At 38.3% G+C, this 18,586-nt stretch overlaps 1 protein-coding gene across 1 annotated transcript in view; it reads right to left on the reverse strand.

Annotated features, from left to right (window-relative positions):
• The window catches only part of PCDH11X (protocadherin 11 X-linked), a 319,378-nt gene that overhangs the window by 91,286 nt on the left and 209,506 nt on the right, over nucleotides 1-18,586 (reverse strand). Inside the window, exon 4 of the mRNA XM_075720674.1 lies at nucleotides 3,529-3,536. Coding sequence (XP_075576789.1) covers nucleotides 3,529-3,536 — 8 coding nt within the window. The remainder of the gene's footprint in view (nucleotides 1-3,528; nucleotides 3,537-18,586) is intronic.

Here is an 18,586-nt window from a genome sequence, read left to right on the forward strand (position 1 = left end):
CAAGACTCCACCAGATGTTCATAGTTCTGATTTATCTTTTTTATGGCCATTTCAATTTAGTCCATTACTGAAAAACATGTGAAAAGTAGATTGCTTTGACTGTATTGAAATCTTGTAGTGATGTTTTATTTGAAATTTTTTCTCGGATCCATAGTTAAGGACACAGAGCTTGTACCAGAGATCTGCTATTTGTCATGCATGTGAAAAGCTGACTATACTGTAAAACCTTTGCTCTTCATAAAAAAATAAGGGCAACAGCCTGTGGACCTAGGGAAGACAAGCCTAATTTAGGACCAATCAAGTCCTTTCAGTGGCAACGTCGACGCCGATCTGCCAGGTGCCCTTGCAGCAAAGGCCAAACACATCATCATTTTATCACCACATTTGTTTCGGAACCCCTCTCATTACTTTACAACTCCCAGTCACTAATTTTTGGCACGGTTAAACTGAGAATTAACATCAGCGTAGTTCCCTTTATCACTGTGTTTTACATTTTAATATAAGAATATTTCAAAGTGATGTTGCCAGCTGCGTATAGTTTCCAAACAGCAGGAAATACATTATTGGTGGGAAAATAAAGTCAGATTGAAAGCCACTCACAAGATGAGTATCAAAGAGCTAGCACTTTAAAATACTTCTTTCACAGAAATCAGCACATTTACATCAAACAAAAGGATTTGGGGAAAAAATTGTCATCTTCAATCACATGTAACTAACATTTAATTTTCTGTTTCAAATGAGTTTCATTCTGAACAGCTTCTATAACTTTAGCAAGATTCCAATTTCAGAAGAAAAGATCTCATTTTCAAGCAAAGAGGTAACTGTAACTGCCTGATCAACACGAGAAATAAGTGAACATTAATTGTATTAATTTTTTAACTATCGATAGGCAGACATGTAACTAACCGATACTGTTATGTTAGGATATTTTCTTTGTTTCTTTGTACACGTAGTTTATAAATATCTGTAAATTGGCACCATCACATCTTATTTACTCTGTTAGGACTAGACCGGGACAATCAGAGATGCACTTCTGTCTTTGGCTTTTTCATCCTGGCGGGCACAAAGACCCAATGGTCTGGCAAAACCCAGAAATATTCCAAAACCAGCCACCTGGTCTTTTTGATTGTTATCATTGCTAGCCATTACCTAATTCAGACCTGATTAAAAAGCATTGCACATGCCTCAAAGCTTACACACAATGTGCGTGAAGTACTAGGGATGAATATTCTTAAACTGGTAAGTTTTCTCTATAATTTCACAAGGAAATTAATTACGAACTCTTTAGTCATAATGAAGATTTTCTGGATTATGGTCATGTCTCAGGCCAGAACACTAATCAAAACTAATCCGCATAGCTCGCAGTTACCACTAACACATGAAACTGCTAAGGGTCAGATTTTGCCCAAGTTTACACTTGTCTGCTCACAGATACGGTGACTTCATTAGCACACAAGACATCGCTCTATACTTCACCTATTACGTATATCTCCTTAGCACAAGCCACATGTGCACTGCTTTCCTGCTCCTCGTTTTCGCACAGCTTTTCCAAAGCGCTAAGCACTGTACATTTTCCAGTGCCACTTGGGTTCCATTATTCACTACAGACCCAAAACACTAACATGATAATGACAGTATGGGGGGCAGGCGGAATTCTTGTTAAAAAATACGCAATCTTGCCTTTCAAATATTCCTACAGACTAATTTAACTAGCTCTTCAGAATTCAGATTCTAGGAAACATCCACTTAATATTCAGAAACTGTCATACCTGCAAGAAAGAGCATTCCACTCTGAAATTAATCCAAGCTGTCATTTATCCATTACTGTTTACTAACTTTTTTCAGCATATCACTAAATCCTAACTGTCTGGCAAAACACTGCTAGCTGTGCATTGGTTTAATTCCATAATCTCATCTATTCCATTAACTACGAGAAACTAATTAGCAATAGTAAAGCCAGTGAAGATGGCTATAAATAATTTTCTTTTTCCTTCTGTTAGTCAAGAAGGAATTTGGTGCTGCAAATTTCGTATAAACACATGTTGCTTATTCCCATCTAAAAGCTGGAAACTTAATTAACGGAGAGACTATCTAGAAGCTGCAACTATCAATTCTTACTTCACCACATGTGTGATAAACTCTGGTGCAATACAAAGATACATATTAATTTAAAATTTTGGGGAGTAGTTTACTATGTTATATTGATTATTGGCCTTTAATTGTAAGGTTTGTCTTTATGTCTGTCAAATTTTACATGGTGTTAAATTTAACAGTTGTACCAATATGGAGCATAACTCAGAGGCAGCTATCTATCAAGCAAACCCCTCAGAGACAAAACACAACATCTTAACTACACACAGAGAAATTCAGGTGTGGTTAAGAGAAACTAGATGCAGTGTGGCTTTGCAAGTGTACGAAGCAGAGCACTAGCCAAAGCGTGGTCATAAAATTCCCCAGTCTTCTCAGGCTGGAAATCCAAGGACCTACATGACTCTTTACTCTTACAAACTGTGAAATCGTTCACCTATACAAATGACCTTCCTCAGACTAGTGACCCCATGCTGAAGGTTGCCAATGTGACCAAATCTTGCTACCAACTGAACATAAATCTCCCATCTCCCTCCTCCTGCCCCTTTTGCTTATAAATCTATAGAGCAATCTGTGCAAACTTCATTCTGTTTTCCTTAGGGAAGTCAAACTCTATTCCGTGCGCTCTCTTTTAATAGAAATATTGGATACCACATCCCTAGAGAATCTTGAAAACTTGCAGTTAAATGGAAAGAATACACTTGACCATAGATCTCAGACTGATGGAGATACACTTCATGCAAGTAATATAAATAAAATATTAATTCTAAGGTAACAGAAAAAGTGCCTTCCTAGCTTTTCCTTCAACTTAAAAACCTGAGACTTTTTTAGCTCAAGACAAGAATTCCAGCAAGTTCTGAGTTTCTATATAAGCACTAAAACACTTTCAGCCCCGCCAAAAAAAAGTTCTTCTCAGATCCTCAAAGGTATTTAGACATTTACCGCTCTGCTGAAATCTTTTAAAAATTAGGAGTCATGCAATTCTGAAAACATGTCTGAATTTATGGATTCATACCAATTTAAATGAGGACTGCACACATCCTTACAAAGCTAGACAAAGAGCTTAAAGTTTAACTAATGCAAATGTACTAAACATAAAACTATAAAACACAGTTCATGTGGATGGCTGGATACAACCATCTCCATGCAAATTTTAATTACTAGTCAACATTTAGGAGTGTTTTGGTGAGACACATGATTTATATTAGTGCTGTTACAGACCTAAAGCTGATTTCATTGAGGTCATGCTCCAAGGCAAAATTGCACTACATAGCAGTAAGCCAGTATAACAGACAGAGTATTAAATCAACACGGTGTCTCACATTAGCTAATAAATTACAAGTGTGCTATCAGACCATCTGCTGGGAGCGAAGCACGATGAGTTACAGTGATCATGCTGATTGACATTCCGGTTTGAACAGCTAGTCAGAATTAGTTCACCTTCTTGGCTTCAATAACTACTTCACTCGTAATACATATTTACAACATTGTTCACCAGGCTGGTTCGTAAGAGGAAAGTTCATCCTCAGCCTCCCATAATCCTTCACACTTTGCCTAGCAGAGTCTCCAGTGAATGGAAAAGGTGAACACAGCTTCATGTGCGACTGATTACATTAAGCTAATAATTTTATAAAATTGAGTTAATGGTTTGATACTCTTCACGCAGTTTCTGCAGTAAAGAATTAAACTATCGCATCAATGGTAGTCATTTTTAAACCACAGAAGTACAGTTTTTAATATGTTTTGTAAGAGGATAGAACTGAAACCTGGAGGAGCCACAACCCAGATGGGTTTTATGCTGTGGGAGATAAAACACAATCCTTAGGACTTTCCCAAAGTTGCACCCATTCATATCAAAAATGTTTGCCAAGCATTTGCCTTTGTTTGTACATGGTTGAGTCACACAATCCTCGGTTCATGGCATACAGGATTATAGACTGCTTTGGGCCACACTGTGGGATCTTTTGCACTGTATTATTGTGCACTTACGTTCCCGATATATGCTGTTTATTGTCCTCATCGTAACATGTTGCATTTAACTTTTCACCTAACGATACCATAGGACTTAAAAATACCAGCTAGTTAAGCCTCACAAGAAAACACCCATTCATCAACTGATTTTTAATGTATACTCTCTCTCTATAAATATATATATAAAAAATTAGTTACATGCCATGTATAACTAATCACTCTCTCCTTCACAGAATCATAGAATCATTTAGGTTGGAAAAGACCTTTAAGATCATCCAGTCCAACCATTAACCTAACATTACCAAGTCCACCACTAAACCAATTAAGGGGAGAGTAGCAACCCCACGCCTCCTGGCTTGGTGGCTGGATCATTTATAATGAAAGTAAAAACTAGGAATCATTAAGATTGGAAAGGACCTCTAAGATCATCAGTCCAATCACCAACCCCAAACCCCCATGCCCACTAAACCATGTCCCAAAGTGCCACATCTACCTGTTTTTTGAACTCTCCAGGGATGGTGACTCCACCACCTCTCTGGGCAGCCTGTTCCATGCTTGACTACCCTTTCCGTGAAGAAATTTTTCCTAATATCCAATCTAAACCTCCCCTGGTGCAGCTTGAGCCCATTTCCTCTTGTCCTATCGTTATCCACTTGGGAGAAGAGACCAACACCCACCTTGCTAAAACCTCCTTTCAGGTAGTTGTAGAGAGCGATAAGGTCTCCCCTCAGCCTCCTCTTCTCCAGGCTAAAAAGTTCATTGAAGTGCAGCCATTCTCAAAGGTAAGGAAAATGAAGATTGAAGATTGGATGATGCTTTCAAAGTAAACAAATTTTCTGATGGAACAAAGCAACATAAACCATGTCACTGTATGACATGTGGCCAGGACAGTTTCTCTGGGTGCCAGGGACACAGTGAGCTTAGTAATGATAGTTAGTGGTTTAAGAAACAAACTGTAGAGCAAAAATGTTTGGTTATGGTTAGTCTGACACATCAAAAATAAACATCTGAGTTTGAGCGTTTCTTGCACAGACACTGTTGGAAACGTTTGCTCATTCAGCAATTTGACCTCAGTTACAACCAGAAGGGTGACCACCAGAAAAATCTGAAAGTCCCGCCTCTCAATCCACAACGTCACATCGTTAGGTAAATTGACAGTATGAGGTCATTTGAAGCATAAGCGTTACAAAGATTAGGTCACAATAATAGTTTTACAGACTTCATATTTAATTATAATCTTACTATATGAAGTCTGCAAATCTGTTCGCTGAGCTAATTTGACAAATCAAGACACAAACAAGTAATTCTCCAAAAACTCACAGGCAACGTGTTAGCAATTCAGAGATTAAATATTTCTATTTGCTATACCATTGTCAGTAAAACAGATACACACAATGCATATGGAATATCATCTGAGCACTGTAACTAAAAGTACATTTCTAAAACCTTTGCTTTTGTAAGATTTACAATGTTGATCAACAACCAGGAGATGAAAATACTTCACCATCAACGGAGAAGCACTGCAAATGACATTGCTATACCGATGCAAGGAACTCAAGGCATCAAGTTTGTCATGCATGTTTGCTGTCACTCAGCAAAAGATTAAATGGGGCAAAAACCAGCAGAACCATCTTCATGCTGTTCTCCATATAAAGCTACTTGAACTTAGCGACGGAAGTTAGAAAACAGATTTCTATCACCTAGGTAAATCTGAGGAGACTTCAGGCAGCTGAAGCGTTCCCTGTGCTGTGGAGGTCATGTAACCATCACTTCACAGCCTAACACAGATGAAGTGCCACACTACACCAGTGAAACGTTACCATCTGGCCACATCATCTCCATTGCCTCCAGAACATAAAGAAGGATGCAAGAGCATCTAAGGAAATAGCATACTAAAGGTGGCCGATATACCCTTGAACCTGAGGTGCTTCAAGTGTGGCTCCCATGCTGTAGCCCACCACTGTGCTTGAATTGCACTGCTGTGATCCAGATCTGCATATAAATGAAGAAAAACATGAGTGAAAAGAGCCTGCCCTCGCTGGGTGGCTGCTGGATAAAGATTCAAATCGAGCCCAAGTCCACCTCTGTGGGAACAGCGGCAGTCAAAACTCCTGTCTGTGAATTAATTACCCCTCTTGACCCTCAGCTTCATAGCTCCAGGACACAGACCTTTGCCCATGGAAACATTTTGGTATGAGGCTCTCGGATTCAGATATGTGATTGTGCTGATCTGTAAAGACCTTCATTTCACAAAAATAGTTAGAGGTCCCATATGACAGAGCTGTTGAGTTTCATGCAAAAGGCACCAGTTTCTTCCTCGCTGGCAAGATCAGAGCCATGCCACCCAGCCTCCCTGCCTCATCTCTGCTAGACCCGAACAGCAAAATGAGTCTCAACAGTAAAGGTGCTACCCAGCGTTACGGCTCCATCACCTTTATCTTATGGGAACTTCTGCAATGGGGATGGGGAAGGTTGATGTCAACAAAAATCATTATTCAGTAATGGGAAGCTTCTAACACCTAGTACAGGGCGGAGGCTCCTGGCTGCCATAGCATTTATGACCAACTAAATAAAACCACTATTTATCATAATGGTATTGGGTAAGCAGTGACAGTAATTGTGCAATAGAGCTCCCCACTGATACCTGAATTGCAGCACACATTAAAAAAAGAATGCTAATAAGATTATTAATAAGATACAACATTTATAATGCAATGCCACCTTTGTCATACAGTGAGTAAAAAAAAAACACGCAGAGTGGAACAGGCCAAAGACCATGCAAAGGAAACGACACTTAGAATTTTTTTCCCTTCTAATACTGAAATGATGTCCTTAACCGTTTAAAAAACAACAATGACAGTATTTGATCAACAGAGGATTGCACAGAGCAGCAAGTAAAATCTGGCAGAGGTTGGCAGTAAAATCAAGATTTACAATCCATAACATGCCCGTGTCTTGACACAAGAAATACTTTTATTGAAAACGTTGTATATTCTTCAACATAGTTTGAAGCCAAGTTGTTCCACAGATGGCATCTATAATGAAAGCAAACTCTGGCGAACATAAGACAATTTCAACATTAGAGCAAAGCACCAGCAGAAAAAAACAATGAAAAAGCAAACTTTTCTTGCTAAAAATCATTATAACAAAACACTGCACGCACAGTGCTGTAGAGCTGATATCATACACAAGGACACTACACATCCTTGCAAACACACCTTCTGCCAAAAATTAAAACAAAGAAATGGAAAGATTTCCTCAGTTGGTATGCAGCTCTAGTTCAAGGTGAACTTGAAATCCTGAATTACAGGAAGCAGAAAGTGTCAACAAAATTTACTGAGAGTGCAAATTAAATACGCTGAAACAATGAGAAAGCTCTAAAATCTAAAGCTAATCTACGTATAAGATGCAGGATACAAAAATGTATTCTCCTGTCTAAACAAAAGTCTCCATGTAACTAGTAATTATTATCCTTCTGCCCTTTGCTAAGAGAAATTTTAAGGATCTGAAGGATTGATGTAAATGCAAAGAAAGCTTCCTCACATCATTTATAAGAAAAACTTCATATCCTAATTGTGCCAGAAGACTTATGGGACTGCCTTTACTGAATCAAGTTAAAAGCATCCAAAACTCTTTTCAGGCCACGGGTTTTAAAATAAAATAGAATCCTCGCATAGGAAGAAAAAAAAAAAAAAAGAAAAACATATAAATCTCTTGATTATCATAAATCCATCACAAATTGTATGTCACATCTTTTTTCTAAGCTGAAGTTCCCATGACTGGAAGATACAGTGAAAGAACAATAATAAAGGACGTAAAAGGATCCTATGCAAAGGTTTATGAATATTGGCTATTCCTAATATTCATCTGTATAGTGATTTTACATAACTTCTCTTTACTGCATATTCTTTTTTATTGCATATTCATTTTGTCAATGTCAAGTGAAAACTAGTATGTTCAACTGATGGTTGATGTTCAACTGATGCTTTCTTAAAATCTGTTTTATTCTTGCCTTTCCATTACTGTAAAACTTCAGGCTGCAGTAGTTATCATGTTCTGTAGCATATATTTGGTACTAATGAATCACAGCCTTTCACAACCTGAGCAAAATGAGTCATCGTAATGCCACCTTTTTGCTACACTATATTTATTTGCCAGCAGGATCCCAAATGGCAGTAGTTGCCATAACACGGCTGCTGCTGCTCTATTCTCAGTCCTTACAAGAAAGGGACAAGTAAGGAAATTTTATTATTTGTAGTTCTCTGGAAGAAAGCACAAGAAGTCTTTTTCATGACCCAAAGAGTACTAGAAATTGGCTACCCTGAGAAGGCCAATCTCAAATGCACACCAATAAAAACACACACGCATTTGCTACAATATACTGCACTGCTCATAGAAAAACTTCATTCTGGAGTAATTCTGAAATATGTTGATCTGCAGTATCCTTATTTGAAGGTGTAATATCATATTGCTTTATTTTTTATACAACATATATAAAAATCTGTGTGAGCGTGAAAGAAAGTATGAAGAAAATGGTATAAGGAGAGTGAAGGAAGCAAGTATTGTATAAACAAATAGACAGCTTTTTTCATTTCTTTGCTTTTCAGGCTCTGGTCTTCAATATAATCAGCAAAGCAAGGTGACTGTTTTAGAGATTCATGTAAGTTTTCTATGATATTATAAATTCTTTCTATACCCAAATACATTAAAACAGAGAATACATGTATAAGAAAAATCTGTCATGAGTATTAAATAACTATGATATGCAAAGCACACACCTTCAGCTACTACTTAATATAAGCTCTTGGTAACAGAAAATAGTATATGCCTATTCATTTCTAACAAACTGGGACTGCATCAAAACACATACAGACAAAACCTGTTTATACACTATCCTCAGTAGTGACGAACTTCAGACAGAAGATGAAAAAGAGAATGTTTGCCTAAGCAAAGACAAAAGGTAGTAATTCAGTAGCGAGTATGAAGATGGTGATTATTTTCAATCTCAAAACTAGTTGCTGGGGTTAGTTCTTCCTGTGTGACAAAGTGCTATCAACACTATCAAAAAGCATACAAAAAGTAAACCCATTTGTAAAAAAGTATTAGACGAGCCTTTTAAGAACTTGCAGCACTTGCGAAAAATCTAACAGTAATAGTAAGCAAACAGTTTAAAAAGTAATTTGTTTTCTGGAAACATTTCTTCTCAGTATTCCTATTCTTCACGTTCTGTTTCCATGGCGTTATATAAATTCAGCTTTCTTCATTCATTTGGTCTATGCTGAGACTTGAGTTGTTTATAATATTTTAAAAGAAGAGATCATCCCAGCGATCTCTTTTTACACTAGTAATTTTGAACTCCACTTAAAATTCTCAAAAATCTGTAGGTAATCATTTTGTGGTGAATGCCAATGAATATAACAAGAATGCAAAAGACCTTTTTTTCAGTTACTGAAGCAAAAAAAAATTTCGGCCAACATTTCTTCACAGATTATAAGTTTTCCTTGTACTACTGCCTGTACAGCATAATGTAAGCTAGTGGAAAGATCTGAAACATCTCTTCTTAAAGAAAGGAGGAAGGGGGTGGTGTAATAACAGCAATTGAATTTTAAATTTATGATCTTCAAATTATTTCTATTCTTACGTATAATAACATGCCTGTATTAAAAAGGATGGCAGTCACTTGTTCTACCTGTTATAACAAAGTCATATAACTTAATCCGTGGATGATAAACCAAGCTCACCCTGGAAGCTCAGCCCATTTGCTCTTAAAACATCCTGGTGCTCCTATTTCGCTCTGTTTTCAAGACTTTGTATGGAAAAATAAGCATTGCTAGAAACGTGAAATAATACCATGAAAGCTGAGTGCATGTCTGATAAAATCCAATTCACTTGAATTCAAAAGACCACTACTCCAATCTTCACACCACTTCCCCTCGCCATGCTGCCAAGGAACAACTTTTGTGTGCACAAATTCTCAGGGGCAACAATCTCCAAATTCTTCCATAAATTATGCTTGTGCTGATGGCAGAGGCGCCTGCTTACACATAGGAAAAGGGCAAAAGTATTCAAACCCACCCAAGAGAACCAGGATTTAACTGAGCCTCACAAAGAGGTATAGCTCCTTGTAGCTCCACTGAGCCTAGTTACTAAAGATACGGTTTCTGCTTCTCTATCCTAAGCACCTAAAGCTTCAGAAGCTGTATCGAGTCCTCCCTTTAAGATACACGCTTTGCCAAGCAGTACGAGCAGCAACACCAACTGAGCTGAACAGCTCAGATTCGACTGCGATGAAGCAAACGACCAAAGAAAACAGTTCAGTGCCTCACAGAGTTAAATGAAAACCAATAGGAATAGCAAATACCATGGAGGAAACAAACACTCACTTTCAAACAGCCTCTGAATCGAAAACGAAGGTGAAGTCACTAACTGAATTATTTATAATTAAATTATTTGCAAAGCGCAATTTCAATAACAAAGTATTTGATCCTGCTGGCTTCACCTCAGATCATTACTTTAAACCACTCAGACTCACCTCAATCAGATGCGATTCACCTAATTCACAGGGTCAAGATTTTAATTTGACTTTTCAAACCCACGTATTCAGTTCGGGGACACCTCGCAAAGCAGTTTTCCCATTTACTTCTACTATTCCTTAGGAACTACCTGACATTGTACGGCAGGCCCCTACGCCCATGTGTAGGATGGCTGCCTAGGGAGAGCAAACCAGCTGCTCTTCCCAATAAAGGTGTGACAGAGAAAGGGCACCGCTCTAGTACTACTCCTTCAAAGGAACAATTTTGAAATAATGACCCAGGTGGTACTTTATGTGTCTATATAAAATAATTATATTGTTCGACAAGATTAATGTATGACTAGCCTGCTTCAAACGTCAAAACTGACATCCAAAATCCATTTGCTTTTAATTGCCTCCCCAGCTTTAGCACATTCAGCTCAATGTTGTTGTTTCAGAACAGGTCTTAGCTGAGTTCTTCCACACATGGGGAAGGATGCTTTATACCCTGGCACCTCCAAGCGCTAAGCGATATCCTGTGACTACTGCAACACGGACTCACTTACAAAATCATGCACAATTCGTGGCTTAGAAGGTTTAATATGGAAACCTTTCAAATGCTCTATTTGTTTTTAGAAGATTACTTATAATCTTCTATTCAAAATCAAAAACCTTTGCAGAGATTTACTGTAAACAGGAATGATTGATAAACATAAACATTAAGCACGGATAACTTGAACAGATTTTCATGTTTCTGACAAGTTTCACTTTTGCTGAAAAGAGTTTAAATAAGCCTCTGGAAAATATATACAACTCCCCGAAATCCCATTTATAACAGCTTCCTTCTGATGTCAAATTATTATTCCAGTTGCCTTAGTTACATCATTTCAGTATCTCAAACATGGATACCTGTGGCTTATCTCCACATATAGATTTTAGAAAATTCATTATTTCTCTATGCATGGAGTCTTTATTTTCAGAATGTTGCTCGCACATTGGTGGCTTCATTTATTTCTGTACTTAGGGCAGATAAGAGAGTGCCAGTGAACTCGAAGAACTTCTCTGGAAGATTTATACAAAAAATACTCCTACCAGCTGGAGGTCTGAAGTAGCAGCACAAGATACGTTTCCCTATTTTCGGCATAGCTGGACACGCTGGCTGTTAACGCTGGTACAAAGTTGCCCTTTGGTTATGCAAAATCAGACACAGCACTCTTCTACTTTACCATTTAACCACACATCTGCTCAAACCTTATGAATAAGCTGAGGCACAATGAGGGAATTGCAATCACATGTTTTTCCATGCACAAATTAATAAACATACTAGATCCTTAATTTCAACATCTTTTTTTCCGGCTGGGGGTGCGCACCACCCTGCAACTGGAAAGCCAAATCACCACAGAGAGATCCAACCGTAACAAATCATCCAGCTTTGAATAGACTCCGTAAGTCAGGTTAAGTTTATTAAAAGCTTTAAACATTTATAAATCTCCAGGGAAGCATGACTTCAACGCATAGCATTTAGAGGTAAATCATTGGCATAATAGAGAGTCTCCTTCCTGCAGCCTCCCGGGACCAGAAGGCTGGCTCAGACGATGAACTCCTTTATCATCCTCACGCTAATTGTAGCACATCTTGAAATGATTAGATCTATTGTTAGAACAGGCCTTGTCAGCAGCTGGGACACGGTGATTAATAGAAATTTCTCTTTAATTCCTTAGGATGTAGAAGTCTAAAGTCACAGTTGAGCCCTGGACCCCAATTATTAGGTGATTAATGAAATTATAATTGCCACCCTTTCGTTCACATCCATCACTAGGTTTACTATTAATCATTAGAGGTAAAGCACAGGAAAAAGAAAATATTTTACAAGCGCTATGCTACAGCTACATGAAAGAAGCATAAATGGGTCAGGAAAATATTCTCCAATGCACCAGGCTGGAGCAAACGTGTATCATTACCAACAACTTAGCAATACTGACGGTTCAAGTGAAGGTCAAACTTGCTAGCAGGAATCATTCTCTGCCTGATAACGACGACAGCTACCACCTTATCCGGCACTTGAGAGACAGATACAGACCAGTTGGCCATCAAGGTAGAAGAAACAGTTTTTAGCACCCCTGTCAGTTAATGGAACGATCAACCCCGATAACAGGATTCCCTTCCGAGTTTTAAGCACGTTTCTTTTAAAATCATGCAATACAGAGATCGTATGCATACACTGTGTGTGCCTGTCTGTGTGCACAGACAGTCTTGCACCATTGGACCTATCCTCCAGACATCATGAGCCTGCACCATACTGTCAATCAGTTGACAGAGCAGCCAGGTCACTGCTAACGCTTCCCTCCGTTCCTGCTCCCCAGCACTCCCAACTCACTGGTGCCTCCGAAATGTTGTGGGTCACGTTTTCCAAGCCTGATTATTTGTCAAAGACAACTCAAAGTGGCCAACGCTGTTCCAACAATTAGGAATTAAGTGAATAATTCTTTTGTCTCTAAAATATACATTTGGAAAAAAAAAAAAAATTCAGAACTGCTTTAGCCCCGTAGCATTAATGTCAGGAAAGGTCAGATCCAAGATTTCTTTTTCCCTTCTCGACTGATCAGATTTTACAGAAAGAATAATTAGCTTTTCACAGATCAAAAAAACTGTGCAAGGGAAGGAAATGAAATGCAACTGAAGAGAAAGACCGAGGCCCCTTTATCTCCTTTGGCATGCACTGCTCTCTAAGATTTAAGGGCCCAACAGCCATCACCCCTAAGAGAGACTGCAAGAGGAGGAAGGAAGTTTTCCTCGGCTGCCACAGACCTGTCTGTGCCCTTAAGCAGAAAATGGGCAGAGAAAGGGACAGGACTTCATCCTTTCCCACTGTGCAGCCTCTGCTCTTCAACGCCGCAATACGTTTGCATACGCTTGCAGCTACATGGCGGAACGTAAGTGACTATTTACTTTGCACTGGTCTGTATCAGGTGAAAAATCACTGTAATTTACATCTCATTTGTTTATATAATAAATGATTTGTTTATACTGAATTTGATGCTTTACCTCAGCTACTTGAAATTTCATTAAATAACAAATCACTTGTAAGCCCATGCCTAGGTAAGCCAGAAATAGTACATCTACCACACATGCCCTCTCTGTATTAACATCAAAGCGCGCAACCACTTTACTGTGTTTACCAGCAGAAAGAAATTACTTCTGTGATCAGCCATTTTTTAATATGTCTGAAACTCTGATTGCTGGTGCTTTTTTGCAGTGCCGATTTAAGCAAACATTGCTCAACTTGCATCCTGCGAGTTTTCAAACAGGAGGTGGGTGGGGACAGCAATGATGGTTGATTTTCATAATGCTAAATTTCAGTCTCCTGGGGAAAATGAAAGACCTCACTAATCTTTGATATAATTCATTTGAGCATATGCCAAAGTGTACTAAATTATGTAAGAGAGGATAATAAATAACTACAGTGCATGACAGAGTAGGAATAAAGCACCATGGAGTTATATTGCACTGTTGTATCAGATGGTTGGGCCAGTTAATGCATGAGCTCAAGGCTGAACATCAATCTTGGCAGCTGGCGCGACATCCAGCAACATGGACACCAAGCAACTCACAGTTCCTCAGTTGGGTGGGCAGGAAAACAAGAACATCGCAGGAATTTACAGAAATAAGCAACATAATCAATCACTTTACTCTATTTATTTCCCACAAACCAGTACATATTATCATGAAAACTCATCATGAAATTGCATACTACTATCTCTAGTTTCTATCTGGAAGCTAACAGATATATCTGTAAATTGGGTTACAAATTTGGCAGAGAACTATGGCTCATTCCAGATTTCTCCTACTGCAAATTACAACAAAGTTGCCTTTCCATCATTTCTTAATCTGAGAACCAAATACTGCGTACAGGAAAGCTTTTGACTTTCTAAACCTGGAGTCCTGCTAAAAAACAAGGAGAGGGTTTGGGTTTTTTTTTCATTCTGATTTCCACAGCAGAATAAAATATTCTACTCTCCCCCCACACCCCCCCGGTTGTGGTTTAATAATAATTTCACAATAAAGTAATACAGCATCACCTAAACGTTAGGAAAGATGTTAGTCATATTAAGGTTCTGATAACTCATTTCTAGTGGTGAGATGACATTTGTTGTGCTAATATTTAGTCTAATGACACAGCATTTTAATTAAATTTTTTTTTAGTAAAGCTCAAACACTTTCATACTTTGGAAAAGATACTGTTAGTGTTTAATGTCCTAGTGAATGTATTACACAAGACTCTCTTGAAGACTGGTGTATATACCCCAGTCAAGCTTTTCACAAACATGCACAGCACTCCTTACTTCTCTTACATACACATGCACTAGCAATTTTCCTTATTTTGTATTGTGAGGGAAATAACACTGATTTCGTTCACAAGAATAGCAGAGCTATTTTACAGATACGACCATAAAATATAGTTTACTCTTCGGAAGTAGAAATTACTTCGCATAGGTTTATCACATATATAAAAATATGATCCTCCATATACTCCTCTCTGGATTCCTTAGCAAACTGGGAATTGTTTGAATCGTTAACCATTTGAGGGCTCTATACATGAAATGAGAAGTCACTAGGTTGGATAAATTATTTGTGGCTGCTGGTTCATTACTCCAAAGGTAACATAGTGCGGTAGGCGCAGGCGGTTACTAGGTCTGTGCAGGTAGGTAACTAGGTGGTTACACAAATAAGCTAGCTAGCTAGCTAACTAGGTATGTATTTGGACATACCATAGAAAGATGTACTTAAAAAGAAGCCCAAATTCAATAACTTCTTGAAGAGATTAACTCTAGGGAAACAGTGGCTTTCTAAATAATACAGAACGTATTATAAAGGGTCACATTTATACTGGCTTTAACAGACCCAGGAGGGAAGCTACATTAGTTGTCTTTGATCTATTGGCCTATATTAAACAGTGATGTGCTGGAGCATTGGGAAATGTCCTAATTTATTCCTGGAAAATATGTATGCATATTGTCAGATGGAACAGTCTTTATACTGCCATGGTCTATTATACGGGAAGGATGAAAAAAAGTAAAAGGAAAGAGAAAAGTATGTCATTCGTCCAAAACCTGAACAGAATGGCTGGCTAAATTGCTGAGAAGCAATTTTGATTGAACGTCTTTACATCAAAGATATTCACTTCATTTTGTCCAACAAAATGCTATTTTTTAAGCTCAGAAGCAAAGTAAAAAAAGGATGCATGGTAAGTAGCTAATGTCAGATCACAGATATGACAAGGGAAAGTAAGACTTCCCAACAGATATTAAAGTCTATGCAGGTACAGACAAAGAACAGAACAGGAGTTGTCCCTCCTGAATCAACGCTCAAGCTTGCGGGGCTCTTCCAGTAGACTCTTGGGTTTGGGGTCCGAAGGCGCAACAGAAGGAACGCCACAACACAGACATCGTATGAACTTCACTAAGATCTGAGCACACCTGTAGAAACTTTACAGCCTTGTATCTACTGGTAGTGTTCACAAACTTCCCAAATTTTGGAGTGCTACAACTATACCAGAACTACCCAACCTACAGCACAAACTCTATACTCAATCCAGCATGTTTAAGAGTTTTGTTAAGAAAAGTGCTAATTAAAAAGAACAAAACAAAAACACCCGCTCCAAGACTGGCAACTCTGTTCTCAAACACTAGATATGTCATCCTTTTTCACTTTTTTCAGAGCACAAACAGCAAAGAGAAGGAAAAAAAAAAATCCTTTTCCTTCACATTTTCTAAAATGGAACTTTCTCTTTTCCTCATATGCTCACATTGCACTGCAGCATTACAGTCCGACAATACTTTCTGTAACGGGAAATGTTGCACATCTGTTTCTAATCAGAAGAATTTAATAATATTCCATCAATGGAGGCAGTTTGCATTTATACCATCACATTTATTTTTTTTATAAGAAAGGAGTGTGAATATTCGTTGCTGGCCAGAGTAGCTGTGGACATGAATAGCAGTCTAACAGCCTCCCTCTGCATACAAAAAGCGTGCCCCTCGGTACCAGCTGAAATTCTAATCAGAGTTCCCTCACAACACAGATATTGTAGGTGTGCTGCGCTAGTCATTTCTGTTATTATAAATGACCTTTCAGGAATTGAAAAAATTGTAGCTTGTCAGTTGAGACTTGTAATCGTTATCCATTCAGGTAAAGGATTTAACAGGTCTGCTTGTAAAGGGAGAAAAAATAGATTCCCTTCTCGCTAATCTCAGAAAGACACAAGTGGTCTAAATTAACAATTACCTTAGACATTGAGGGAGATTTCTAATAACACTGTATTAGAATGAAAGTCAGTATATTCTGTTGGGAATTTAATAACCACAATCAGCCGCAGCCTGACCAGAGTACACGCAGCAGTTCGGTTACCGAAGAAGCAGCCGTGATTCCTGTCCCCGCTGAAGCACTGTCCTAAACGTGCCCAGCGAACCCCTCTCTTCGGGTGCCACCTGCACTGGTTATGCACTCAGTGGAGGCCATTCGACCATGGCGAGGGTTCAAGGGGCACGTGAAACAACACAGAAAGGTACATACCCTAAAGCAGGTAGAGGCCACATGATGAATTTACTATAGAAACAGAAGCTGTTTAATGTCCTGTGTATCCCAAGAGGAGTTCCAGCGCCTGGTGGTGTTATTGCAGTCTTAAATGGAAAGTTGTTTTAATATAATCCCTTATGATAACTTTGAATTGCTCCTTAAAATGTAGTAAGTGAGAAAAGATGGTTTAAACTTTCGGCTCTTTAACTACGTGTTTATACATGTAATCTGTATAACATGCTTGTTACTGTCTTCGCACGAAAAGGGAACTTACATTCATAATCTGAAGTACAAGTTACATTATTAACACTTCAAAGTATTTAATAGCCTTTCTAGATGATAGCCTATATTAGAAATAAACATTCAGGAATAATTCATAGTACAAGCAGATAACTATGAGACAAGCAGTGAAAAAAGATAATAAGGAACATGATTAATATTAAAGCTGTTGTACTGGCCTATTGGGGAGAAAGAAAAACACAGAAGTAACTGCTGTTAACCATAGACTTGAAACAGTAAAGCATCTTCAAAACAAAACAGAGAAACCTAAACCATTTGCAAGTACCTCTGTTCCTAACACTATTACTGAATTATCAAATTTTACCACTCTCCGAGGAGGGCCTCAGCCATTAAAGTTAAGCAGAGCATTCTTTTTTCCCTGCGCTCTCCTGCGTTACTCATGCTGCTACAACCCCGGCACTGCTGTCAAAGCAAGTTGAAATCATGCTGTCCACTTAGTCATAAAATCGGAGCTACCCTTCCTTCACACGAAGCACTTCGTACTCTAGTAAGCATTACAGAAAGTATGAAGCGCTCTAGGAAGAATGGCTGTGTAATAAAAGTATAATTGAAATGGCTCTACTGCTGCCTCATTTCATCACTCACACTGGCCTCTGCTTGTTAAATTTTAAGATCTCTTGGGAAACCAGTGCATAATATAACTACACTCCAGAGTGTCAAAACAACCACTGCTATGATTTATCTCATGCATGACATCAAGGATCTATTTTAAAGTAAAGATTTTACCAGTAAAACAAGCCCTTAAACTTTCACACTTCCCTTAAATTAAAGAACGCAGGCTAAAAATTTTGGAGGAACTTAAGGAATTTTTAGACTTCCAGTTGTCTTTGCCTTTCAGGAATGTCTTTGTCTTTCAGGAATGTTCCTTACTCTTTTATATATCCACACTCATTATAAGAGGAAAAGCTAATGTGGGTTTCTTGAACAAAGATAGGATAAGAAAACAAAATTTCATCAACAAGGCAACTGACAGAAGAAAAAGAATTCAAACAAATACAAAATCCAATGAAATATTTTAGAACAAAGACTTTCCAAGTAGTCGTGTAACTTATCTTAGGTTCCATTCAACACACTATCATCTTCAAGAAAGGGTATCTGGATACGCAACAGATACACTCCTGCCATGAGGTGCTCTCTTGG

This window comes from Pelecanus crispus, chromosome 13 (assembly GCF_030463565.1).
Source record: "Pelecanus crispus isolate bPelCri1 chromosome 13, bPelCri1.pri, whole genome shotgun sequence".
NCBI lineage: Eukaryota > Metazoa > Chordata > Aves > Pelecaniformes > Pelecanidae > Pelecanus > Pelecanus crispus.